This window comes from Euleptes europaea, chromosome 3 (genome assembly GCF_029931775.1).
Source record: "Euleptes europaea isolate rEulEur1 chromosome 3, rEulEur1.hap1, whole genome shotgun sequence".
In the NCBI taxonomy this organism is placed as follows: Eukaryota; Metazoa; Chordata; class Lepidosauria; order Squamata; family Sphaerodactylidae; genus Euleptes; species Euleptes europaea.
The window spans coordinates 32652664-32679550 of NC_079314.1; the positions used below are offsets into that span (position 1 = coordinate 32652664).

A 26887-nucleotide genomic window follows, 5' to 3' on the forward strand; every position below is an offset into this window, starting at 1 on the left:
GCCATGGCAGCCAGTTTTGGGGCTGGCTCCAACTTCAGCAGCAGCCATTTTGTGGCTGCGCCCATCACACAGTGTCAGAATTCCAATACCTGGAGATTTTGGGGCCGGAGCCTGAGGAGGGCAGGGTTTGGAGAGGGGAAGGACTCCAATGCCACAGAATCCAATTAACGAAGCAGCCATTTTCTCCAGGGAAACTGACCTCTGTCGCCTGGAGATTAGCTGTAATAGCAGGAGATGTCCAGCCTCCACCTGGAAGTTGGCAACCCTACCAAAGGTGCCCGCAAGCTCAAAAAGTATGGGGAGCCCTGCTTTACAGGATCAGTTGCCTTGTGAGAAGAGAGCATGGGAAACAGGCAGCAGCTTTTTGTGCTATAGGTTTACTGGCAAAGATGCAAGTCCAGCCTGGAAGAGGAGTCAGGCACCCAGACCAAGGGCCAGGTTGCTTGTTTTGGGGGTGTACCATGAACACCACACCACTCCAGGCCCTCTCCCAGTTCAGGCCAAACGTCAGGCTCTTACAAGCTCTTACAGTCAAAGATTTCCACAGTTTTGGCCTGTCGCTACTTTCTACCCCCACCCCTTGAGACGGCCTTGTCTGTGACCTTCGCTTCCTCCAACCCTGCCATTCTTGCTCTGCTCCACCCATTCTCTCAAGTGGATCCTCTCCTCATCCAGGGGCAGCGCCAGTTGTTTTGGCACTCTAGGCAATCTAGGGCTTTGGGACCCCCAGTTCGACAGAGAGAATAGTGAAATGTCTAGCAGGAACATTTCACTTCCTGGGCATTCAAAACAAGCCAGGTAAAAATAAAAACAGTTCAGTTCTTCAAAAGCCTTCCATATTCCATCATGGCAGCTACGGAAGACCAGAGTCAACAGATATGGAGATTCTAGAATTCCAAGCTTCCCTTCAAGCCAGCAGAAGAGGCTCTTCTCACCCCCCCCCTTTTTTTGGCAGCCCTCAAAATCTGGCACCCTAGGCGATCCCCTAGGTTTGCCTAGTGTTCTGGCGAGCCCGAGCCTACAGTCCACTCAGCTCACACCTGGGCTTCAGAGACCTTGAGTTGGCCAAGTCTACTCCCATTCTCATTGTTGCCACAGCCAGGGATAAAGCTGAGTGGGTCCACACGGGCCATGAGGCTCGGCTTGCTCTAAGGCTGTTTTAATGGGTGATGGGGCCCCCAAAGAATCCAGGGGTTCAAGAACTGCAGAAGTCAGAACTAGGGGTGCCAGCCTCGAGGTGGGACCTGGGGATCCCCTGGAATTACAGCTCATCCCCAGACAATGGAGCTCAGTTTCCCGGCAGAAAATGGATGCTTTGGATGGTGGACCCCCACTGAGGTCCCTGTCTTCTCCAGGTTCCATCCTCAAATATCCAGGAGTTTCCCTACCTGGAGCAACTCCACCCAACCCCCTGCTGGGGGCAAAGCTCCCTTTGTCCGATATCAGCTTTGGCTCTCGAAAGAACATAAGAAAGGCCCTGCTGGATCAGACCAAGGTCCATCAAGTCCTGCAGTCTGTTCACACAGTGGCCAACCAGGTGCCTCTAGGAAGCCCACAAACAAGACAATGCAGCAGCACCATCCTGCCTGTGTTCCACAGCACCCACTTAATAGGCGTGCTACTTTGATCCTGGAGAGAATAGGCATGCATCATGACTAGCATCCGTTTTAACTAGTGGCCATGAATACCCCTCTCCTCCATGAACATGTCCACTACCCTCTTAAAGCCTTCCAAATTAGCAGCAATCACCACATCCTGGGGCAGGGAGTTCCCCAATTTAACTATGCGTTGTGTGAAGAAATACTTCCTTTTATCTGTTTTGAATCTCTCGCCCTCCAGCTTCAGCAGATGACCCCGCGTTCTAGTATTATGGGAGAGGGAGAAAAGCGTCTCCCTGTCCACTCTCTCCAGTGCAGAAAGCTTCTACTCTGGAAATCTCGTTGGTCTTTAAGGTGCTACTGGACTCAGATCTTGCATCTTCTACAGCAGACCAACGCAGCTACCCTCCTGAAACTTCTTCTGCTTATGCTATTTTGTAAAGAACCACAGAGAAGACTGGATGAACAAGATGCCACACTGGCAAGTATACCTCAAGCAGGTAAACTTTAAAAAGTTCCTCTCAGGAATACCTTGTGCAATCTCACAAGCGCAACAGGTGACGGAACACAAACCTTGGGCACTTAAAACACAGGGGAGGGGGTATTTTGTGTCAGCCACAGAGATGGAAGCACAGACAAGGGCAGCACATGACTGGAAAGCAGGAATTAGAGACCCTGCCATGGGCTTTCTTGTTTTGGATAGCTGACAGAGGATGTTTATGCAGCGCATTCCAGGCTAAAGTGCCCCGCATATTTATTTTTTATTTCTTCACGCTGAACCTCATTCCAGACTTCCAGACTTCACTGCAGAAGCCTGCGCATACCTGCTTTGCATTTCTTAAGAGCCCCTTTAACACAACCATTTGTATTTTCTCCGCCCTTGCATCGAAGCATTCATTGAAGGAAGCATGCAAAACCACAGCCTTGCTTAGCTAAGCAAATGACCATTGCTAATGGCTATGCAGTTGAAGGAGCAGGTGAGTGGGGGCGTGGAATTTGTTTGACTTTCTCCTCTTGCATCAGAACCATGAATAGTCATTTTAAAGGTCGGATTTTTAAAAATCAGCATTGAGCGAGGAGCAGAATCAGCCCTGCATAAAAGGCAAGAGAGTAAAATAGCATAATTCACTTCCTCGACAGTTTGTAACAGAACATATAACAGGGTAAGTCTCCCTGCATGTTTTCTCAGCAGGGTAAAACTTGGGTTCTGTACACTGGGCTTTGATAGCCTTCCTTTTGCGGGAGATGTTATTCCAGCCACATTCACTAGCTTTGCCTCAGATTGCCTGTTTCGTTTCATTTAAAGGATTCAGACCGTCAGTTCCTCAGAAAAGCAGCTTCTAACAACGCATTTGGTAAAAGCAGTTAAGTGTGCTTAGACAACGGGTACGGTGACTGGACTGTGTCCTCTCTGGCCTAGGAATTAATAAAGAAGTCACCCACAGAGCTCAGAGGGGAAAGGATGAGAGGAAGTCCGTTACACAGCCACTGGAAGACAACCCCCATCTCTTCCTCTTTTTAAAAAATCATCCGAATTCCTTGCCCAGAGAGCCTCTATTAATTGACAGCCAGTGTGGTATAGTGGTTAGAGCATTGGACTGGGATCTGGGAGACCCAGGTTTGAATCCCCGCTCTGCCATGGAAGTCACACACTCTTGAAAAATTTGAAATAACTACTGCTGAAAGTTAAAAGACAAAGTGCCAAAGCAGGACTACAGCTGAACATCAAGAAGGCAAAAGTAATGACCTATAGTCATTACTTTTGCCTTCTTGATGTTCAGCTGTAGAGAATTACTCAACTTTAAGGTTGACAATGAGGAAATTGAAATTCTTCAAGACTTTCTATTCCTTGGCTCCATCATCAATAAAAGGGGAGACTGCAGCCAAGAAATCAGAAGGAGGCTACTGGGAAGGGCAGCCATGAAGGAGCTAGAAAAGATTTTTAAGTGTAAGGATGTGTCACTGGCAACCAAGATTATGCCATTGTATTCCCTATTATTATGTATGGGTGTGAAAGCTGGACTATGAAGAAAGCTGATAGGAAGAAAGTAGATTCCTTTGAAATGTGGTGTTGGAGGAGAGTGTTTCGGATACCGTGGACTGCCAAAAAAACAAATCAGTGGGTTATAGATCAAATCAGGCCTGCACTGACCCTAGAAGCTAAAATGACTAAACTGAGGCTATCGTACTTTGGTCACATTATGAGAAGACAAGAGTCACTGGAAAAGACAATCATGCTAGGAAAAGTGGAAGGCTGCAGGAAAAAAGGAAGACCCAACAAGAGATGGATTGACTCAATTCCCTTTTCCACAAATCGTTAAAGTTGCCTTCCAGGGCTGAGCCAAGCAACTCTCGTCGTTCGATCCATGCCCACAGCTTCTCTGGATGTTGATTTTTTTTCTCCTGCTCTCTGCCTGCCTTAATATCCTGTAGCCAATACAAGGAAGGTTCCCTTGTGCATGTTTGCTAGAGGCAGCAGCTGGCTCAGTTAATGGCTTCTTAGAGCCAGTTCTGCCCATTTGCTATTAACTGGCCTCTACCCCTAGTAAGCAACAGTCTCAAGGACTTCAGCATTTATCTTTCTCTCTCTCTCTCCCTCTCTCCCCGCCCCCCCCCCCCCCACATCACCTATAGGGAAAAGGGCCTGCCTCACTCAGGAAGAAAGTAGATTCCTTTGAAATGTGGTGTTGGAGGAGAGTGTTACAGATACCGTGGACTGCCAAAAAAGACAAATCAGTGGTTTATAGATCAAATCAAGCCTGAACTGTCCCTAGAAGCTAAAATGACTAAACTGAGGCTGTCGTATTTTGGTCACATTATGAGAAGACAAGAGTCACTGGAAAAGACAATCATGCTAGGAAAAGCGGAAGGCAGCAGGAAAAAAGGAAGACCCAACAAGAGATGGATTGACTCTATAAAAGAAGCCACGGCCCTCAGTTTGCAAGACATGAGCAAGGCTGTCAAAGATAGGACGTTTTGGGGGACGTTGATTCATAGGGTCACCATGAGTCAGAAGCGACTTGATGGCACTTAACACACACACACACACACACTCAGCCTAACCTCCCTCACTGAGTTGTTTTGATGGAAGAGAGGTGAATGATGTAAGCCGCTTTGGGTCCCCATGGGGGAGAAACGTGGTGTGTAAATAAATGAAATAAATAATCCACTGCTGCAAGCTCCCGCCTTAATGGCTGGCAGTTGACCTCTTGTATACTATGCTTATTCATGCAAAAGGGCAATGGATCTCTGGTTTGGTCTTGCACAGAAACTCTTGCAAAGCTCGTCTTTGGTGACATCCTAAGGAGAGTTATCCCCTTCCAAGCTCTTTGGCATCAAGGGTCTTATCTTTGCTTAGGACAGCACTATTGTCTTCCTCAGGCATCAATTAAATATCCGTCAAGGACTATATATACATCCTTTCCACAGGCAAGAGGAAATTACTGGAAAGAGAGCAGACAATGGCCATCTTCTGATGGACACTTAGCTCTTGGCTGAGGCGGGACTCAAAGTGACGGCTTCATGACTCACACCCTCAGCCACTATTTATTTATTTATGTAGAGAGTTTTTACGTCGCCTCTCCAGGGAACCTGCCTGAAGTGGTTTACAAAATAAAACATGGTAAAAATATAAAACGTAAAAAATTATTCATTAAAACCCAGCACAGAACAACCAAACAGAGCATAAGAACATAGGTAATTAAGCAGCTTTCAATGAATACCAGTTGGCAAAGTAAAACACACTATGCACATGGCGGTAAAGGATCAACTCCTCAATTCAAAGCCTTTCTAAATAGAAATGCTTTGGCTTGGCACCTGAAAGACAGCAATGTAGGTGCTAGGAGAGCATCAAGGGGAAGGGCATTCCATAGGCAAGGCGCCACTACTGAAAAAGCCCTGTCGCTGGTTGCCAGTCCAGGGTTGCCAGCTCCAGATTGGGAAATTCCTGGAGATTTGGGAGCAGAGTCTGGGGAGGGTGCGGTTTGGAGATGGGAGTGGGGTAGAATGCCATGGAGTCCACCCACCACAGCAGCCTTTTTCTCCAGGGGAACTGATCTCTTCAGTCTGGAGATGAGTAGTAATTCCAGGAGACCTCCAGGCCCCACCCAGGACTGGAGCTACATTTTTTGAAATGGGGGGGGGGGAACATATATATAATAGCTGGGGATCTCCTGCTATTTCACTGATCTCCAGCCGATAGAGATCAGTTCACCTGGAGAAAATGGCCGCTTTGGCAATTGGACTCTATGGCATTGAAGTCCCTCCCTTCCCCAAACCCTGCCCTCCTCTGGCTCCGCCCTAAAAACCTCCTGCAGGTGGTGAAGAGAGACCTAGCAAACCTACCTCTGGGCACAGAAGCATTGGGAGTTTGAAGAAGAAGAAGAGTTGGTTTTTCTATGCCGACTTTCTCTGCCACTTAAGGGAGACTCAAACCGGCTTACAGTCACCTTCCCTTCCCCTCCCCATAACAGACACCCTGTGAGGTGGGGGAGGCTGAGAGAGCTGTGACTAGCCCAAGGTCACCCAGCTGGCTTTGTGTGTAGGAGTGGGGAAACAAATCCGGCTCTGCAGATAAGCCTCCGCTGCTGATGTGGAGGAGTGGGGAATCAAACCCGGTTCTCCGGATCAGAGTCCACCGCTCCAAACCAGCACTCTTAACCACTACACCACGCTGGCTCTCATGGAACTAGCAGTCTCTCTTCATGCTAAAGGCCAGCTTTCTAGAATCCCGATTCCTTGCCTCTCTGCAAAATGCAAACTCTCTGTGAAGATAACCCAATCTTTAAACCTCGAAGACTGCCCTTTACAAAAGCACCAGTCTTGTACTGCAAAGATACATCTGCCTAGGCTGATTTCCTGGTTCCTTCTTTATGTGCCCCAAGGTCCCACTGAGCGCTCTAGAACTCTGCAGCCTTTTGACTTGATTTTTAAAAACAAATTCTGCACAGTTCACTTCCCTCTTCCATTAACCTCTGAATAATGGGCAGCCGTTCTGCAGCGGCACAAGGGACCAGGCCAGAAACGACCGCACGGGCCTGAGGCCTGGTGTTATTACTGCGCTAAATCATATTAGCAAGCTTTAAAAATGACTTAAAGATTTCCTTGGCAATTGCCATGAGCAGACAGCAGTACAAATTAGTGGGAAACGTGGCAATGGGGGTGTGGGGAGAGGAAACTTTGCTAATGTAATTGCCGCAAAGCGCCAGATTCGCTTTCTTACTCCCCGGGGCTGACTGCCCACTCCCAATAATCCCCGGGTTTTTCTTTCGGCTTTAGTTAACAAGCCAGACCAACAACAAGGCTCTAATTAACCCTGTGACATTTGTCAAAAGACGTACACCCAAGTCTCACTGTGTGTATGTATCTGTATTTGTGTGTGTGTGTGTGTCCAGGTTAAGGCTGCTGTGTGTCAATCTTGGATTGTTGCCATCACAGGAAATGCACTCTGTAGCATTTGTGAATCGCATCTCATTGTCTGTGTGGACTAGGGCTGCCAACCTCCAGGTAGTAGCTGGAGATCTCCTGCTATTACAAGTGATCTCCAGCTGATAGAGATCAGTTCCCCTGGAGAAAATGGCTGCTTTGGCAATTAGACTGTATGGCATTGAAGTCCCTCCCCTCCCTAAACCCCGCCCTCCTCAGGCTCCACCCCAAAAACCTCCCGCCATTGGCAAAGAGGGACCTGGCAACCCTAATGTGGACACTTAGGCCATTTATGCATGGCTGTTTCCTCACGGTTGCCCCGCCAACTACTTCAGGGCTTTGCTTTGATTATGTATGCATTTTCTGACTGTCAGAGATTGCCTTACTCTCCCTGCACGTTTCCACGCATTTTCCCTGCGTTTCCCGGAGCTGCTGCTCAGCTTCCCAGAATTGATGGAGGGGTTGCATGCAGGTGGTGCGCAGTGGCAGCACTTCCGACGGCCACAGCAGCTGCTGCAAGCATCAGCCAGTGCTGTCAGGGAAAGGGCATGACTACGGTGCAGGTGGCTGTGAGCACAGGTGGTGGGAGGGCTCATGAGAAAGGGCAGGATTCACAGTCAGGTGGGAACACTCACAGGTAGATGGTAAGGGAGTCATGGGGAGGTAGGCAGAAGGTGGGCATTGTCTGCCCAGGGCCTCCCAAAGCCTGGAACCCACACTGATGGGCAGGGGCAGAGATGTAAAGTGGTGAAGCTCTTCCCCTGCCTCCTCTTCTTCTGCCTCCTAGATTTCGACACATGTCGATGCCACCATTTTTAGGCCAGTCTTTGCAACCATAAGAGCTAGGAACTCCTTTGCCGATATACCTCAAGGGGTGCTTTCTGCACACAAAGCCGCACTCAGCACCGGTTTCCAGTACACACAGCCCAGCCGTTTGGCATTGGAAGCAGGGCTGCACAACTTGTGAGACACGGCCCCGAACATAGTCCACTAGCCACATGCGTTGGGCCATTAGGGTCCCGATATGTGCTTCAATGTTGCTTTCTGCTTGGGCCTGCAAGACAGCGGCGTTGTCAAGCGTGGGACTAACCACAACAGATGGCTGATGGGCTGCGTCTGGGGGAGGGGGGAGTCACAAGTCATGCAGACATGCCACAGGGAAAGCAATGTGAGTCCGGTCCTGTCGCGTCGTATCCTGTGAGAGCCCAGATTCTGAGATGGACATGTGATACAGATCTGCATCTTATTCTGTTGCTAGGAGGCAGGCTTTCAACGACTCTGAAATAGCTTTTGACAACGGATTTTGGAGGGACAGAATGGGGAAGGGGCAGGAGACTGCAGATGACGGTAGTGTTTTGAGCCCGGGGAGGCAGATACTCCCCAGCCAAGTTTCTCATATGACACCATGGCTGAATCCTAAGCAGTTGGACCAAGGAGAGCCCAGCCTCGCATGTTCACAATGTTGGCTGCAGCACTTGCTCTCAGCTGGAAATCTGCAACATCCAGCATTTCTATAAGCAGCCCTCCTTTGCTGTGGCTTCGTCCACTTAGTTAAAAGGGTCAGAGAGGTTCAGCGATCTCCCCTCTTGGCTCCTAGTGATGGATGGGAGGCAACTATGGAATAACCGCTCATAACAGTCTATAAAGTGACAATCTTGTGCACCGTTACTTGGTAATAACTCCCAATTGAACTCAGTGGGACTTGCCTCTGAGCGAACATGCTTCATTACCAAGGAATGGCAGCCTAGTGTATCGTCACACAAACACAACATTAGAAAAGAGCAAGAGTCCAGTAGCACCTTAAAGACTAACAAATTTTCTGGCAGGGTATGAGCTTTCTGAAGAAGCGAGAAAGTGAGCTGTGGCTCACGAAAGCTCATACCCTGCCAGAAATGTTGTTTGTCTTTAAGGTGCTACTGGACTCTTGCTCTTCTCTGCTGCTATTGACAGACTAACATGGCTACCCATCATGATCTAAACACAACATTGTCGTTAGAAATGACGGTCCTCGGATCGTTCATAAAAACAGAAAGAAAGCCAGCCTGAAAGCCACACTCCCTGCCAACTTTGGAGCCTGACCTTTCCTCCCAGGCAGGGCTGCCAAGAGGGATGGGTTAGGGAGACCAGATCCCAGGGGCCCTGGCCAGCCTTGGAGGCAGGTGGAGCCAGGAAAGTCATGTGATGTGTGAGTAACATGGTGTGAGTAACATGGAAGGACAGAGGGAATCTCTGCCTGAGGCCCCAGCGTGTCTCTCGGCCTACCTCAACCCAGACACTCTGCACACGCTCAGACGGGAAGTAACAGTAGCTACTTTTATCCGGGGCATCTCAACAATGTCTCTCCCCCTACAAACACACACACACACACACACACGGAATTCCTTCCTCAGAAAACTTGCTTTTGCCTTCCATATCTAGCCTTCCAAGAGCTCTTCTGTTCAGGTGACTTTTAATGGTCTTATTGTTTGATCTAATTTTGTTGTCATTTTAATCTCTCTTGGGGTTGTGTTAATGGTGACAAACTATTGATAAAGGGTTTTTTCCCCTTTTACTGCTCCTTCAGCTTTGGTGTTGGCTGCTGTTTTGAATTATTATTTCAGCGGCAGCTGTTGATTCAGCTGTTTCATTCTAATTTTTCTTACATTTTGATTTTTTATATTTCTACATTGTTTTTACATCTCATGTCATAACAGAAAAGTGCCACTTAATTCTGAGCCTGCATGTGAGGAAACTGCATGCTGTATATTCCCAGAGACATCTTTAATATGCAATATTTACTTCCTATCTGTTTCTTTGAGGAAGGGACATGGGAATGAATGGTGGTGGTAATGGAAAGGGCCATCAAGTGGCAGCTGACTTACAGTGACCCCGTAAGGTTTTGAAGGCAAGAGACCAACAGAGGTGGTTTGCCATTGCCTGACTCTGCGTAGTGACCCTGGGCTTCCTTGGATGGGGCAGGGTCTCCCACCATAAGCACTAACCCTCCTTAGCATCCAATATCTGATGAGCTCAGGTCAGCATGGGCCATCTAGGTCAGGCCTGGGAATGAATGGGGAGAAGGAGAAGAGTTGGTTTTTATATGATGACTTTCTCTACCACTTAAGGAAGAATCAAACTGACTTACAACCACCTTCTCTTCCCCTCCCCATAACAGACACCCTGAGAGGTAGGTGGGGCTGAGAGGTCTTTTGTGACTAGCCCAAGGTCACCCAGCTGGCTTCATGTGTAGGAGTGGGGAAACAATCCCAGTTCACCAGATTAGCCTCCGCCACTCATGTGGAGAAGTGGGGAATCAAACCCTGTTCTCCAGCTCAGAGTCCACCGCTCCAAACCACCACTCTTAACCACGACACCACGCTGGCTCTGGAGTGCTTAAAGGGAAGGAGGAATGACAAGACCTTAGACCAAAGAGGACTGCAAGAGACTCCCCCCCCCACATCATCATCACTGGAAAGCCCTAGCTACATGGCTCTCTCTCCCAGTCTAAAGGCTTACTTTTCCCAGAGGTAGTCCTACCGTGAAGCAAGAGAACATTCCAAGGGATTGTGCCCAGTGCTTTATAGCGTGTGTATGTGGGGGGGGAGGGTGCCATATAAAATTTCCCCAGGAACCCCCCAAAATGGTTTGGGTCAGTTCCAGACAACATCCAAATTCACAATGCATACATGGTTAAGGAACATGCAGATGTGTGAACCTGCGAGGGGCCCCAGCTAAATCTGTCCTTTGTTTCATTCCGTTTACTTGTTTAGCATCACATCTGAGGTGAGCTAAGGATAAAGTGAGATATGGCAGAGGAGAAATGGACAGTGATTAGAATTGCAAAGGCCTTTGGCGGGTGTGTAATATTCTCTCCCTCCCACCCACCTTTTAAGGACACTTTCATAAATCTTCAATGGTGTCTCCCAGACACCAGCACTTCCGGAGTCCCACGTTCCTTCGCATCAAGCTCTGTCAAGGGTAACCATGTCAAACCCAAAGTCACCTTTAACGTTTGTGTGTGTGAGAGAGACATCTGTCCTAGCACATGCTGCAAGAAGCAGATGGACCCTAAATAGAAAAAATCTGCCGTGCCTAGACAGAGCGTGTCACCCCGTTCAGCTGAGGGGCAGTGTCCGGCAGCGCAAGACATCCTAGCAACCTAGTTTTGTTTTACGTGTCAGAGCCAGCTCTTAACCTAGTATCTTAAAAGCTACTCTTCCTTTTAGGAAGTGAGAAAGAGAAATGCTTTTGTGGGAGTAGGCAAAGCTCATGGTGGCAGTCTGAATGAAATTGCTGGTCAGTGGGATGGCACGTGTCACAAGCAGGGCTGAAACTGGAGCCAGGAGCCAGCCGTTGCTTGGCTCCTGAACTTTCTTGGGTCTACGGCCTGCAAAGCAGCAGCACAGAACAAAGTGCCACTGAACATGCACAGAGTGTCTTCCCTTGACCATACCCTACAGATCTGGAATCAGAAGGACGGGCATCTGTGAGAGAATATATAGCGAAACAGTAGCAAGTCCTGAAATCTGCTCATTTAGGAATTAAATTCTGGTCACCACACAGAGGGAAATTATTATTTACTTCATTTATAGCCTGACTTTCTCCCCATAGGGACCCAAAGCTGCTTACAGCCTTCTCCCTTTTATCCTCACAACAACCCTGTAGGTTTGGCACACACACAGAGAGAGACTGACCCAAGGCTAGCCAGCAAGCTTCCATAGCAGAGTGGGGGTTTGCACCTCCCAGATCCTAATCTGACACTCCAACCACTACACTATGCTGGTTCTCAATATAAATAAAACATACATACACAACACACATGAAACACTACTCCAGGAAGGAAACTACATCTCCTATCATGTCATCCAGCGCCAAATAAGTTCCGGCTGCACAAAGGCACATGGGGCAAAAACGCATGATTGCTTTAGCCTCCTTTATTCCCTGTTTCAACCAGGATTCAGCCAGGATCGAACGCACGTTCGGCAAAACGCATGCGTTCGATCCTGGATGAATCCTGACTGAAACAGGGAATAAAGGAGGCTAAAGGGACCATGCGTTTTCGCCCTTTGTCTTTTGCAATATGTCTGTGAAACTATATTCAGGTCAAATAATCCACGGTAGGGTACAACCACCTTCCTCTCTTTCCAGCCATGCCAAAGAAACCTAAACTCTGCACTTAAAAGAAAGCTGGTGTTGTATGTGTGACTAGCTTGAATATTCATTGTTGCGAAACTGTATGAGTTTGCTTCACCACTGCGATTGCCAAATGCAGGGGCGGAGTGGGAAGTCAAAATGGCCCGGCTGAGTCGCCCCTGCAGTGCTACAAGACAGCGGGGCACAGGCCACTCAGCTCAGACCTGGCCCACAGTGCCAACTATGGGTGCCAACTCACCCATTACCTTCTCTTGGACTGCTGCCTGCCATCATTGGTACCACTGGCCAAGTCTGAGCTGAGAGGTCCCTGCCCCACAAGCAGACGTGCTGGGGATTGATTCTGTTTGTTCCTGCCTGCCAGCAGCCCACCCAGAACTTTCCCTGTAAATTAAATGGCTAATCCTCTCCTGGCAAAACATACCCTGATTGTTTCCACTGTAGCCATAACAGCTAGAAAATGTTCAAAGGTGAATGCTCAAGATTTTTCAGGAAACAAAACTCCTTCTGTCAAAGTCTAGATTTCTTGTGGCATTTGAATACATTTGGCTTAAGGCACTTCTTATAAATCTGAACTGGTTTGAAACTGACTTCATTAATACAGCTTCTGAAAACCAGAAAAGAACCAGGAGAATGTTCAGAGGGCCTCTTGCAGAAATCCTTTCTAGAAATGTGCCAGCCTGTGATTTGAATTCACAAGCAGGCCTGAAACTTCTGTTTGTGGTATGGATGACTATAACCAACAGGCTGACAAATGCCTCACCAAAGCCCAGAAAAGCCCCAGGTAGCCTGGGTCCCCTGTTCTCATCCATTGAAACCTACAAGATGCGCAGCCACCAAAACATCTCAGGAAAGATCAAGATGCTAAAATGTCATAAAGTACATGGACCGGCCTGCACCCCTTTTCTTGAAATATTGAGACAGGTAATGAGAAGGACCCTTTATCTGGGAGAAAAGGGGGCTTGCTGTTGAGTTCTGTCAGAACTCCCTGCTGAAGAATTCATGTGCTACAGCAAGAATTGCCAATTTCTCTATCTGTAGAACCCACTGAATTCTTTTGACAAGAGTCCCAAGTGCTGGAGTTATATTTTGCTGCACAAACTGGTCTGGCTTTATAATAATATAGATACCAGACATACAAAATGAGAGAGAGGGAGAGAGGGAGAGAGGGAGAGGGAGAGGGAGAGGGAGAGGGAGAGAGAGAGAGAAATTGGCATGATTTCTTATGAATGAAACTTGGGGCAAAGTTTTGCTGTAGCTTGATCAGGGCCAGATAAAATTGCTCAGGGCCACCAGCTGACCATCCCTGAGCATTTCTTTAGACCTTCATACAGTCTGATGATTGAGTCTCTATTACTCAAAGGGTTTACTCACTAATGTGTCTGACTAAGGCCTAAGGTACTCTTCTTTCAAGAGGTGTCCCAGGTTGCATACTGCGAATCACACCTCACCTTTGAACATTTTATGCATCTTTCCTTTTCCTGAGAAATACCAGAGCTGGACTTTATGGTCTACAGCTATCAAATGTCACCTGCACCCACAGGCTGACATAGTCAGGAGACCAAAACCCAATTATTTCACTACATCCAGTCAATCTGATATAAATCTGTTAAAATTAATCTGTCTGCTGTGACTGCCTCCCTCTAGTCCTTCTAAATTGCCATAACAGAATTAGCTAGATCCACCAAGGATTCCTGGGTAAGGCTGCAATGGAGTGATATGCCAGACCTGGGATGTTTGTAAGATTTGCCATATGGTGTTAGTTTAATGGTTTACTTCCCATTCTAGACAGTAGTTAGCATTATGGGATGGTCACTTGGAGGAGGGGATGGAGGTTGGTGGGCCAGGGCTCATTACTCGGCTGTTGCATGCCAGTAAGTCCTGTTCCCACAGCAAGTCTAGCCATAAACCTTCTTTTCCTCTGGACCAACGATAGGGGAGACCACTGCTGATATTTGGGGCCAGAGTTAGCACTGGGGTTTCCAGCTGCCAATCCTTTAAGTTGCCCTGTTGAGCGTGCTATTCTGAACACTGACCTATATAAAATACTTCACGGGAGAGCAATTTTTAATTGAACTAGATCTCACGTGGAATTCTTAGGACTCCTCCAAGTTCCAGGAACCCCAAACAGAACTGGTGTCTTCACAAGAAGAGTCCTGCTGGCTAAGACTTTGGCCTATTTAGTCCAACACTTCACCTCTGCAAGTAACAAACCAGATGTCTTCCCTGGCATTTGATTACATCAACGAATCGCTTAAAGTGTAGAAGGAAGGGTCAGCGGGCCATTTATTGACTTCTGTCCTCAAACCCAGTTGAATAAGAGGAAAACAAAGGCAGAGTTATTCTAGCAGGTGGGATACTACTCCTAAAGCTTCCCTTGAAACTAAGTGTGGCTAGCAGTCATGGATTAATAAAAACTATCCTGTACAAATTTGTCCAATCCCTTTTAAAAATGTTCCTAAGGTACCATTTTGTCCTTTCCGAGTCATGCAGCAGGGAGTTTGACAGATTAAAATGCACATTTCCCCCTTCCCTTGTAGAACCTCCTCAAGCCTCATGAGCACAGGACAGGCCACTGAGGAAAGCTATTTACTTGGTGGTGGGGGGTAGGGGTATTCAAATGCTGCCAGAGAATACAACAGGTCTGGGAAGTTCAGGAGAATTTCTTCATGGAGAAATGACTGAGACCCATTCCCAGCAGCACCAACAGGCAGAGGGAGCCAGGGGGGAAACAGCGACTACCGCCAGCACTCATTCCCACTTACCCCCCCACACACACACACACCAGTTCTCCCCCCTTTACCTGCATCCACCAGGCTCAAGCTGGCACAGTTGAAATACACCAGGAGGGCTGCATTGATGTAAAGAAGCAGTTGATCCATCCTCCAGCGACGGTCCATCCTGCATCCACATGGGAATGGCTTCTTTCAGCCCCGGCGGTCCCGATCCAGCATGGAGGAAGGAGGGGAGAGGCGAGCCGGCGGCGGCAGATCAGAGGGCCGGGAAGGAGCCGGGCGGCCCTCCCCGCAGGGCCGGCCTGGGCGAGCGCATTTCAGCACCACGGAGAGCTCCCCGCCGGCTCCGCGGCTTCTCCGGCCGGAGGAAGGGGCGCCGCTTCTGCCGCCTCCTGCGGCGCCTCCGGCGGCCCCGGCAGGCCGGCTCGGTCCCCCCGCCCGAGCCCGGAGAAAGTTTCTCCTCGGCGGCGGCGAAGGGAGGCGGCTGGGCTCCGGGGAGGCGAAGGCGGCGAGAGGCAGAGCTGCTGCTGCTGGCGGCGGCGGCCGGAGGAGCGGCGGGGTCCCTGCAAAATGCAAACGTGCCGCTCGAGGACCGTCTCCACCATCAGGCGGGCAGCTCCATTCATGGAAAGGAAGCGCGGGAAGGGGCTGGGGGGGGGCAGCGAGGGGGGGAGAGGAGCCCCCCGAACCGCCTCCTCCCCCCTCCCTTCAACGAGAGCCTTTCTCGGCTGTCCACATTATGCCCCCCCTCCCGGCCCCTCTCCCGCCGCCCTCCCCCTCGCACGGAGATCCGACGGGGGGGGGGTCTTCAGCCCTTCCTCCCCTCGGCCATGAACCTTGATGTGAACACGATGCTCTTGCGAGGAGGGAGAAGGGGCCGCTCGGGCTCCGATCCGGCCAGCCGGCCGCCTTGCCTGGCGCCTCCGTACGCACACGCCAGACCCGCGATCCTTGCGCTCAGCCGCCCTCCCTGGGAGATGCTCCCTTCCCCTGTCTGCGCCTTGATTGGCTGAAGAGGCCCAGGCTGGGGGGGGGGGCAGCGGAGACTCCAGCCCCTCCCTCCCTCCCTCCCCAGCTGGAAGAAAGTCACCTGCCACCCTTTGGGAAGAACGTAACAAAGCCAAGGGGGTAACTGTGCCAGGCGAGGGGAGGGGGAACCGCTACCAGGTTTAGCAAAACACAAGGGGAGGTTGGGTTGGGTTACGTAATAACAGGCAAGCAAAAAGTGGACCACAGGCCGGGCAGGTTTCCTTAGGCATTCCTTGCCTGCGATGCTCCAAACTTGGCCTTACCTGTTTTCCCCCCAAGGAGGTGGGCTGGCCACTCCAACTATGTGAAGGAATTTGTGGAGAAAATCTAAAGCATCCCGTTTCGTTTGCCCTCTTCAGCCAGCCACAAAGGAAGAAGAGGCGAAAGACTCCCTACAAATATGACCCCCCCCCAGTCCTCTAAAAGCACAAGCTGATGGGGGCCTAACAAGGCCAAGGTGCTCAGAAGGGTGGTGGCCAGGAAACTGAAAGCTGTCTTGGGTGAGGGACCCATTTCAATCCAGCCTGATAGCCTAGTCTTGGGACCATCTTCCTCACCCTGATCTGGTGACCTTCACTGGGAGACAGGAAGCGAGAGACAACCAGGGGAGTGTGGCACTGGTAGTTCTCCTGGAACCCCTGCCAACATCAGCCATGGTCCCTTTCTGGACCAGCTGCCCAAGATGGGTGTCAAGGGGCACTGCACCCAAGTGCAGGCTGTCTGGCACCAGGAAACTGCTGGGAACCAGTCATGCTGTTCCTTGGCATTCCACTATAGAGTCCTGCAGGCTTCTATCCCCCCACCCCGTGCCATTTAGCATTGAAATTGCTATGGAGGGCTGTATAGGGACTTGAAGAGAAGCATCTTATATTTCTCCTTTGTGACCAAGTCAGGTAAGATGAGTGGAATGTCCTCAACAAGGATTTTTTAAAAATTATTTAAAATATTTACATGTCCCCCTTTCTCTTGAACATCTCTGCACACATGCAGACATTTTGGGGGATGAGGCCCAATAAACTGGAGCTTCACCTAAGGCGACACTGAGTCTCAGTAAGTATAAGGCAGCTTCATGTGTTCCTGTGCGTACTCTGCCTTTGACCTCACTGGCTTCGGTTGTGGCTTCCCATGAGGGTTGCCATCTTGTTTCATTGCCTTGCTCCTGTGCCCTCTGCATAAATGTAGACATAAGTGAGCTGTTTTGGGGAGGGGCTGTGGCTCAGTGGAAGAGTCTCTGCTTTGAATGCAGAAGGTCCCAGGTTCAATCCCCGGCACCTCCAGTCGAAAGGATCTGTCAGTCGGTGATGTGAAAGACCTCTGCCTGAGGCTCCAAAGAGCTGTTGCTAGTCTGAATAGGGCAACACTGTCCTTGACGGACCAAGGGTCTGATTCCATGTAAGGCAGCTTCATCTGCATTCATCTGTGTGCTCTTGGTTGACAATGTAGCCAACCTGCAATTGAGGAGTCAGTTTGTTTAGCGGGGGGGGGGGGAGTTGTGGCTCCTAGCCTTGTGATGCAGTCGAACCCGCATCTCCAAAGAGAGGCTTAGACTTCCTCTGTGGCATGTTGCACCTTTAGCTAACTTCAAGTGGTGGGTCAACTATGGCCTTTCCTTGAGAGGGGCAGGATTTGGCCCTTGACTATCCATGCTTTGCTCACATCCAGAATAGACAGACACACACAATCTGGGGCTGCCTCTGAAGAATATTTAGACATTCCAGTCATAGTGGTGTAGTGGTTAAGAGCGGTGGTTTGGAGCAGTGGACTCTGATCTGGAGAACCGGGTTTGATTCCCCACTCCTCCACATGAAGCCAGCTAGGTGACCTTGGGCTAGTCACAGCTGTCTTAGCCTCACCTACCTCCCAGGGTGTCTGTTGTGGGGAGGGGAAGAGAAGGTGATTGTAAGCCAGTTTGAGTCCTCCTTAAGTGGTAGAGAGAGTCAGCATATAAAAACCAACTCTTCTTCTTCTTTCAAATGCTGCACCAAGATTGCTAGCTGGTGTCAGCTATAATGCAGAGTATCTCTTGCCAGTTTTTTTTAAAGAGCTATCAATTTGTTTCTAAGTGCTGGCTCTTGCTGCCTTTAAAGCTGTAAATAGCCTGGGACAGGTGTGTCTGACCTGCTCTCACATGAACCTATGAACCTATGAAGCTGCTTTATACTGAATCAGACCCTTTGTCCATTAAAGTCAGTATTGTCTACTCAGACCGGCAGCGGCTCTCCAGGGACTCAGGCAGAGAGGGTCTTTCACATCACCTACTTGCCTAGTCCCTTTAACTGGAGATGTCAGGGATTGAACCTGGGATCTTCTGCATGCCAAGCAGATGTTCCACCAAGCAGATGTGCTACTACTCTGCTATGCTCCCTCCCATAATGGCCTGAAACTTAAGACCTTCAAAAACAGCCATGCTTTCCATGGAAAGGTGGGTGGCAACCAGAGACAGTGTCTCTTCTGTTGTGGCACCTCAACTACAAAATTCACCGCCCACAGTGATTCATCTAGTGCCAAGATTGTTAAGCTTCAGGTGGAAAGAAAAAAACTTGTTTAAAAAAGTCATTTTGAAGACATTTCCGTGCATTTGTTTGTGTGCGGGGTGGTGGTGGTTTGATTTTGATTTTATTACTGCCTGTATTTCTGGCTCCTGGTTATGTTAATTTTGAGACACTGTTTCTAGGTTGTCTTTGCTCTCTTTTTATTATATAGGAGCTGCTGTAATATCATTTCTACTGATGTGTTTTTATGGTGTTGTAAGCCTTACCAAAGGGGCCCCATGGCTCAGAGCGATAAGCTGCAGTAATGCAGTCAAAAGCTCTGTTCACAACCTGAGTTCGATCCCAACAGAAGTCAGTTTCAGGTACCCAGCTCAAGACTGACACAGCCATCCTTCCGAGGTCGGTCAAATGAATACCCAGCTTGCTAGGGGTAAAGTGTAGACTGGGAAAGGCAATGGCAAACCACTCTATAAACATGTTCTGCTTAGCAAATGTTATGATATGACTTTACCCCATGATGGGACACTAATTACCTGGTGCTTGCACAGGGGACTGACTACCTTTATCTTTAAGCCTCACTAAGTCCTGACCTGGATGGCTCAGGCTAGCCCAGTCTCACCAGATCTCAAAAGCTAAGCAGGATCAGCCCTGGTTATTACTTGGATGGGAAGCCACCAAGGAAGTCCAGGGTCGCTACACAGAGGCAGGCAAGAGCAAACCTTCCCTGTTAATCCATTGCCTTGAAAACCCAAGCAGAGTTATCATAAGTCAACTGCAACTTGACAGCACGTTCCTCCACCAAGCAGGGTATAAATATTTTAAATAAATAAAATGGGAGAAAGTAACATAGATGAGAGACTACTTTCTCTGTTTCCCCCTGTTCTTAGACTGAGGGTCTTGAACAATAAAACTTAAATAAGACCCTTCTCTAAGAACACCTACCTTTGACTCTTCTCTGCAGCCTCCAAAAAACAAGCAACAAAATAAGTACACTGAGGCCATTTATGCTTGGTAATTAGCAGCAGCTTTTTTTGAGTTTTTCACGCAGAACCGTCATTCAGGAAGTGACTGCGAAGCTGGCACATACCTGCTTCATGCTTCTAAGAGCCCCTTTAACGTGGCCTTTTGTGTTTGCTTTGCCCCCGTCGCGAAGAATCCCCTCAAGGAAGCATGCAAAATTAACAGCCGTGGAGGCTGCTAATGGAAGGAAAGAAAGGAGCAGGCGAGTGGGGTGTGTGTGTGGAATTTCTCCTTTTGCATTGGGACTGCGAATAAGCATTTTAAAGGTCGCATTTAGAAAAAGAGCTTTGAGCGAGCATCAAAATTGACCCTGCATAAATGGCCTGAGGGTCAGAGTCCTCTAAGAGGAACTGAACCTTTTGCTCCAAAGTTGCTTGGGAAAATGGGGACCATTTGTTAAAACATGGCATAATCCATTTTAGCCTAAGTTGGTGCACGCAAGGACAATGCAAAAGGATATGTACCAAGGAGTCCACTGACTACTAACACTACCTACAAGAATCCAGAGGCAGAAGCACTCAGCTGGGACCATATGGCTTAGCTTGCTCCTGTTGGCCTGCTGCAGGCACCAGCCAGGTTGAGGCTGTATTGCAAAGGAATTTGTTGCAGAGGGCAGCCAAACCAGACCACAGCCAATGCCTCATCTTGCACAAATGTTGTCCTTCCTGAGGCCCCTACTCCATCCTGACCTGGATGGCCCAGGCTAGCCCGATCTTGTCAGATCTCTGAAGGTAAGAGTCGGCCCTGATTAGTACGTGTATGGGAGACCACCAAGGAAGTCCAGGGTTGCTATGCAGAGACAGACAATGGAAAAAAAAACCATTTGTCTCTTGCCTTGAAAACCATACGGGTCACCATAAGTTGTTTGCAACCTGATGGCACTTTCTACCACCAGGCCCCATCACAATCTTGCCAGTCGCCCAAACTAAAGTAACACCTCTTGGTTCAGCCCAAATTTTGTAGATTTTTCAGGATGCCGGAGACGCTCATAAGACCCATTCAAAATGCCTGGGTCTACTGGGTAAGTAAATTCATCTTGATAGTTTCAGTGTGTAGCCATGTTGCTCTACAGTAGAAAAGCTAGATCCAAGTCTAGCAGCACCATAGAGGCCAAGAAGATTGGTCTTAATTGACCTGATGAAGGGGATTTTGATTCTCGAAAGCTTATCCCCCCAAAAAAATCTTGTTGGTCTCTAAGGTGCTACTGGACTCAAATCTAAATTCAACGTGGTGTAGTAAGAACGGCGGTTTGGAGCGGTGGAGTCTGATCTGGAGAACCGCGTTTGATTCCCCACTCCTCCACATGGGCGGCGGAGGCTAATCTGGTGAACTGGATTTGTTTCCCCACTCCTACACACGAAGCCAGCTGGGTGACCTCAGGCAAGTCACTCTCTCTCTCTCAGCCCCACCTACCTCCCAGGGTGTCTGTTGTGGGGAGTGGAAGGGAAGGTGATTGTAAGCCGATTTGATTCTGCCTTAAGTGGCTCTTAACCACTACACCACGCTGGCTCCCAAAGTGGAGGGGAAACTGCCAAGGGGATGCTCCATCACCGCTCCAATGGCCCCTGAGTTTGCAGCAGAAGCAAGAGCCACAGGGGGGAGATCTGCTGCCCAGTGGAAGCATCTTAAGATGTCTTATCGGAATGTCCACAACCTCCTCCCTCCTCCCTGTTTCTCATTCTTATGACTTCATAGTAGTGAAGCTACCCTCCTCTAACACTCCCTACCCAAAAGTCCACCCCTTCTAGTCCACATTCAGACTATACTAATTACCTCCCTCTGCTTCTTCATTCACAAACACTGAATACAGATTAGTGCCCCAAAATGACCTATAAATATATATCAAAGATGAAGCTGTCAACCCAAGAAATAATTTTTCAGCTGATCGATGCTCAGCTTTTTATACCATTAATAAGTTGCATTCAGTATATTTGCACATCACCCATCCTCAATGAAGGTGGCATTTCGATCTGCTAAAGCAAGTTTACTATAGGAAGTTTACTGTAGAAGAAACAAAAGCAACCCATAATTTTGAAATAAATAAAATATTAACATTGGCTTTTTTATTCCTTATGATACAGCGGAACAAAAAAAAAAGTCTTATAAAAAACCTCAACAAGATTTTCCTTTCAATCATAACTCCACCAATAAATTGACTCCATAGATTAGTGAACTAAAGTTGTGGCTGGTTAATCCACTGATTAAATTGACGCAAACTTTCAACTGTAAGTAGAGAGAGGGACAATCCCCTTTTAAAGGGGTAACTCATCTTGAGCATACGGTCAGAACACCATCCCAGAGCAGACCCAAAAACAAATCAACTCCCCCCACCCCCAGGTAGAGCAGAGAATTAAGCTTTAAAGCCAATTTAGGCTGCCAAGTGAGACACATTGTCAAGGCCTCTGATGGGAATCCTCTTGTGGCCTGCCCACCGCTTTTCTTCCGGAGGAATTATAAATCCAATATTAATTGCAAGATGCGTCATTAGAGCCTTAGTGATTGTCAAGCAGAGCTTTTGTATGGAAGCAGAGCAGTGCCACATTTTTAGCACTTTTGTGTTTTGCTAGCACTGAAGAAGAAAGAAGGCTCCAGAATATGCAGAGAGGGGACAGAGCTGACACAATGCGCCACATAGATAACGAGCCAGCAAGACAAATGACGGGCAGGTTGCTCAAGCAAGCAAGCCAAGTTACGTGCCTCAAACGAAAGCAAAACAAAGAACTACCCAGGATGGTGTCACGACTGGGCTGGAATGTCAGGTGCCTGAAGGCTGCTTTGAATCTTGTGGCTTTCAAAAGGCTCAGAAAGTGTCCTCTGCTCCAGCCTTGGATTGGCCTTAGCAGGGTGCTTCTAGGGAGAAATTATGACTTGACCCACGGCAACTACTGCCCTACTGGCATATTGGCCCCATAGGAATGGCCCAAGGTTTTTTGTGCCCTAGGCAAACTATGACTTTGGCACATACATACCGCAATTCAATAGAGAGAAGTCAAGAATGAACATTTTACTTATTGAGCATTCAAAATGAACAAGAGGAAAATAACATAGTTAATCTCTTTACAAGGCCTCCATGAACCATTAGGGCAGCTATAGAAGACCAGACAGTCTAGAAGCCAGTTACCAGCAAGCTTCCCTTCAAGCCAATAGAGGAGCCCCCCCCTTGCCATTTTGGCACCCCTAAAAATCCGATCCCAACAGAAGTCAGTTTCAGGTAGTCGGCTCAAGGTTGACTCAGCCTTCCATCCTTCCGAGGTTGGTCAATTGAGTACCCAGCTTGCTGGGGTTAAAGGGAAGATGACTGGGGAAGGCACTGGCAAACCACCCCATAAAACAAAGTCTGCCTAGAAAACGTCGTAATGTGACGTCACCCCATGGGTCAGGAATGACCCGGTGCTGGCACTGGGGACTGCCTTTACCTTTTTAAATACATGGTGCCCTAGGCAACTGCCTGGGTTTGCCTAGGAGTAAGGCCTGGGCTGCTGCAGGGGGGAGACTAGGGGCCAAGAATTCCAGATCCAATATCTTCAGGCTGCTAGAAGATTTTCATATGGTGTTTGGACTGGATCTGGGTCATTCCAGAGGAAGCCTTTGTGGGGGCAGCTCTTGGCATATGGTAAGGGAGCCTGTTTGCTTGTTCTAGCAGGGAAGCTCTATGTGTGGAAGCACCACCGTAAGGAGAATGAGCTGTATTTCACAGCTGCCTGAATGGCCTAAATGGTGGGAAGGCAAGGTCTCGAAAACAAACCAAGAGGTAACAGCTGCTGGGCATATGGTTTGGCCAGCATGGAGAGGGTTTGCCTGCCCACAAATGAAGATCCAGTGATTCATCTGTTAAGGGAGCAGAGGTCACGGCGTCCGCTGCAGGAGGCCTTTTTTGGTGGTCTCCATGCAAGATCCAGAATAATTTAGGTGGCCCCACATCACAGCAGTTCCAAGTCCAAAGCAGGAGGACATAGTGATGGAGCAAAGGGAACCAAGCACGCTAGAGATCAGGGCTGGGAGATATGTTTCTGCTAGAGGGTGCCTCCATGGGAGGAAAGCCCTGGAAACCCAAAGCAAGAAAGACTTGTAGCAGCATGCAGGAAGACCTGCTCCGAGCTGGGAGGGGATCCTGGCTACCTTTTGGAGAATGGCAGGAGGATAACACATGTTTTTATTTGGGATTAGACTGTACTGAAGTTGGGTCCCTTGTGAAGTGGCCATCCTGAAAAGTGGTGGTGGAAAGAGCCATCAAACTACGGTGACCCCATAGGATTTTCAAGGCATGAGACAAACAGAGGTGGTTTGCTGTTGCCTAACAGCATAACAACCCCGGACTCCCTTGGTGGTCCCCCACCCAAGCACTAAACAGGGCCGACCCTGGTTAACGTCCAAGATCTGATGAGATTAGGCTAGCCTGGGACATCTGGGTCACTACAATGCTTGACCCAGGCCTAGGGTTGCCCGGTCCCTCTTTGCCACCGGCCGGAGGTTTTTGGGGCAGAGCCTGAGGAGGGCGGGGTTTGGGGAGGGAAGGGACTTCAATCCCATAGAGTCCAATTGCCAAAGCGGCCGTTTTCTCCAGAGGAACTGATCTCTATCGGCTGGAGATCAGTTGTAATAGCAGGAGATCTCCAGCTAGTACCTGGAGGTTGGCAACCCTAAGTCCAGTGGCTAGAGCCCCCCAACAGGTAGCAGTTTTACATCCCACAGAAAACTGCACAATGAGCCCCTTGGACATGGTCTTTGCACCCTTGAAGAAGAGGCTAGAAAGCCTGAGTTTTTAAACTGTTTTGAAACCCGTCTTTGCAGCCCACTTCATGCCTAAGGAAAAGGACGACTCTGGAATTTGGTCCAATCACAGAGAAGCAGCCCAAATAGCCCAAATGAACTTGGGCTTGCCAGAACTTTGAAGCTAAGCAGGGTTGGCCTCAGTTAGTACTTGGATGGGTGACCAGCAAGGAAGGCCGGGCTTGCAGAGGAAGGCAACTGGCAAACCGCCTCTGCTCATCCCTTGCCTGGAAAGCCCCGCGAATGGGGTCACCATGAGTCGGTTGTGACTTGAAGGCACATAATCTTCTTCACAGAGAAGAAATACGTGGCCCCCTTTCCCCACGTTGACGGAAGTCTAGATGCAGACTGAAAGCCCTGATGAAAATTCATGTTCCAACTCATTCATGGGCAGCCTCCCAGCGGGGAAGGCTCTTTGGACAAAAGCCAGAAGACTCACAGCTCTCCCTCCCTCATATCCCCCTTCTGTCTCCCATCCCCAGCTGCCAAGGCAGACGCCGCCTGTCAGTTAAAAAACCTCCCCTCCTTACTCCAAGAATGCTTCCATGGAGGAAACAAAAGGGAGCCGGCAACTGGCAATTCCTGCTCAGTGATCAGAGAAACAAGACTGGTTAAGGGGAGACGTGGGGCCAGATAGGGGGTAAGCAGGCAAACAGCAGAAGTGACATGCAGCCAGTTCCACTCTTGAAAATACAGCCCCTGTGAAAAGCTGCCAATCGGCACTAGAAGAAGAGGAAGAGTTGGTTTTTATATGCCGACTTTCTCTACCACTTAAGGCAGAATCAAACCAACTTACAATCACCTTTCCTTCCCCTCACCACAACAGACACCCTGGGAGGTAGGTGAGGCTGAGAGAGCTGTGACTAGCCCAAGGTCACCCAGCTGGCTTCAGGTGTAGGGGTGGGGAATCAAACCCGGTTCTCCAGATCAGACGCCACCACTCCAAACCACTGCTCTTAACCACTACACCACGCTGGCTCTCTTACTAGAAAAAGGAGCTAGCTGGCCAGCGGCTGACCAACCTGCCCTTAAAAATGGCTGGACTAGATAATGTTGTCTTGGACCCAGTGACACTGAGAGGGAGGGAGAGCCCAGCTCTTCCTGACCATCAGATAACACAGCCTGCGAGTCAAGGGTCACTGATGGGTCATAAGACTAGCTGTGGAAGGTGCCTGAAGCCAGCAGGGAGGGGGATCCAGGAGCCAAAGAAAGAAGGAGATTCAGGCATGGGAGGGGGAGCTCTGGATACTGAAAGAGGTAAAGGGAGTCCCTGTCATTCCTGACCCATGGGGTAACGTCACATCCCAACGTTTCCAAGGCAGAATTTGTTTACGGGGTGGTTTGCCAGTGCCTTCCCCAGTCATCTTCCCTTTACCCCCAGCAAGCTGGGTACTCATTTCACCGACTTTGGAGGGATGGAAGGCTGAGTCAACCTTGAGCCAGCTACCTGAAACCGACTTCTGTCGGGATCGAACTCAGATTGTAAGCAGAGCTTTTGACTGCAGTGCTGCAGCTTACCACTCAAAGGCTGATGCTATTGCCTATTGCAGGCTATTTGGCTGCTCCTGCTCTCCTGCTTCACCCTGTATACCTATGGAAGTGCCAGCAAGTTGCAACCTGATTTATGGTGACCCCAGCAAGGGGCTTTCAAGGCAAGTGAAAAGCAGAGGTGGTGTGCCATTGCCTTCCTCTGCAGAGCCTTCCTTGGTGGTCTCATCATCCAAGGACTGACCCTGCTTAGCTTCAGAGGTCTGACAAGATCAGGCTAGACCATGCCGCCTTCCCTCCCGCTCACCCTGTACACGTAGAAACAAAGAGTTTATTACAAAGGGCTCTCGGTCTTCGTCTTTGTGGGTCCGGCATGAGCACCGCCTCAAGCAACCCCCCCAAACAGCTCATGCCAATAGTATCAAAGCACCCCTTGCTGTTTGAGATCAGGCTCCGCATGTGCCAATGCGGAGAATCAGGCCTGGCATCAACATAGGGTTGCCAACCTCCAGGTACTAGCTGGAGACCCGCTATTACAACTGATCTCCAGCTGATAGAGATAAGCTCACTTGGAGAAAATGGCCACTTTGGCAATTGGACTCTACGGCATTGAAGTCCCTCCCCAAACCCTGCCCTTCTTAGGCTCTGCCCCAAAAACCTCCCATCGGTGATGAAGAGGGACCTGGCAACCCTACGTCAACAGCATCAGCACTGCATCAGAAAGCCCTGGTTCCTTCTGGAGACTCACCGACTTCTCAGTAGTCTTCAAGGCCAGCCAGCCTTCTCCCTCTCCTTCCCCTTGTGCTCTCAGCATTTCCTGGAGGCTCAACCCCTGAAGAAGGGACCCCCGCCCTCCCTCCCTCCCTCCCTCCCACATCTCCCTTCGGAATGGAAAGTGACATCAGCTCTACTTCAAAGAAAGGGCCACCGGGGTGGGGCTCAGTTGGTAACTCGATCCAGGGTTGCAGCTGCTTTTCCCTTTGCTGGGCTCCCTCCAGCCCCAGTCTAGCAACAGAGGCTTGTCTGGGAGGCTGCTTTGCATGGGATGGGAATGAGAGAAGACGGCCTTCATTCGCTTCTAGGCAAAAACCAGCAGCAGTGGGAAGCTGAAAGAGTGGAGTGGAGGGATGAGAGTGTCCAACTAAGGCTGGGGAGACCTGGCTTCCAACCCCTGCTCACCCATGTGGCCCCCTGGGCTACA

General features: G+C 49.3%; 1 protein-coding gene and 1 non-coding gene across 3 annotated transcripts in view; one reads left to right on the forward strand and one right to left on the reverse strand.

Annotated features, from left to right (window-relative positions):
* FNDC5 (fibronectin type III domain containing 5) overlaps nucleotides 1-15118 on the reverse strand; it is a 43687-nt gene extending 28569 nt beyond the window's left edge. For both annotated transcript variants that reach the window (XM_056847136.1, XM_056847135.1), the window contains exon 1: nucleotides 14956-15118. In XM_056847136.1, coding sequence (XP_056703114.1) covers nucleotides 14956-15052 — 97 coding nt within the window. In that variant the 5' untranslated portion in view covers nucleotides 15053-15118. The remainder of the gene's footprint in view (nucleotides 1-14955) is intronic.
* A 2003-nt stretch (nucleotides 15119-17121) lies between these two features.
* TRNAS-UGA (transfer RNA serine (anticodon UGA)) lies at nucleotides 17122-17193 on the forward strand. Its single transcript has one exon. It is a non-coding gene; the product is annotated as a tRNA-Ser (tRNA).
* The last annotated feature ends 9694 nt before the right edge of the window (nucleotides 17194-26887 follow it).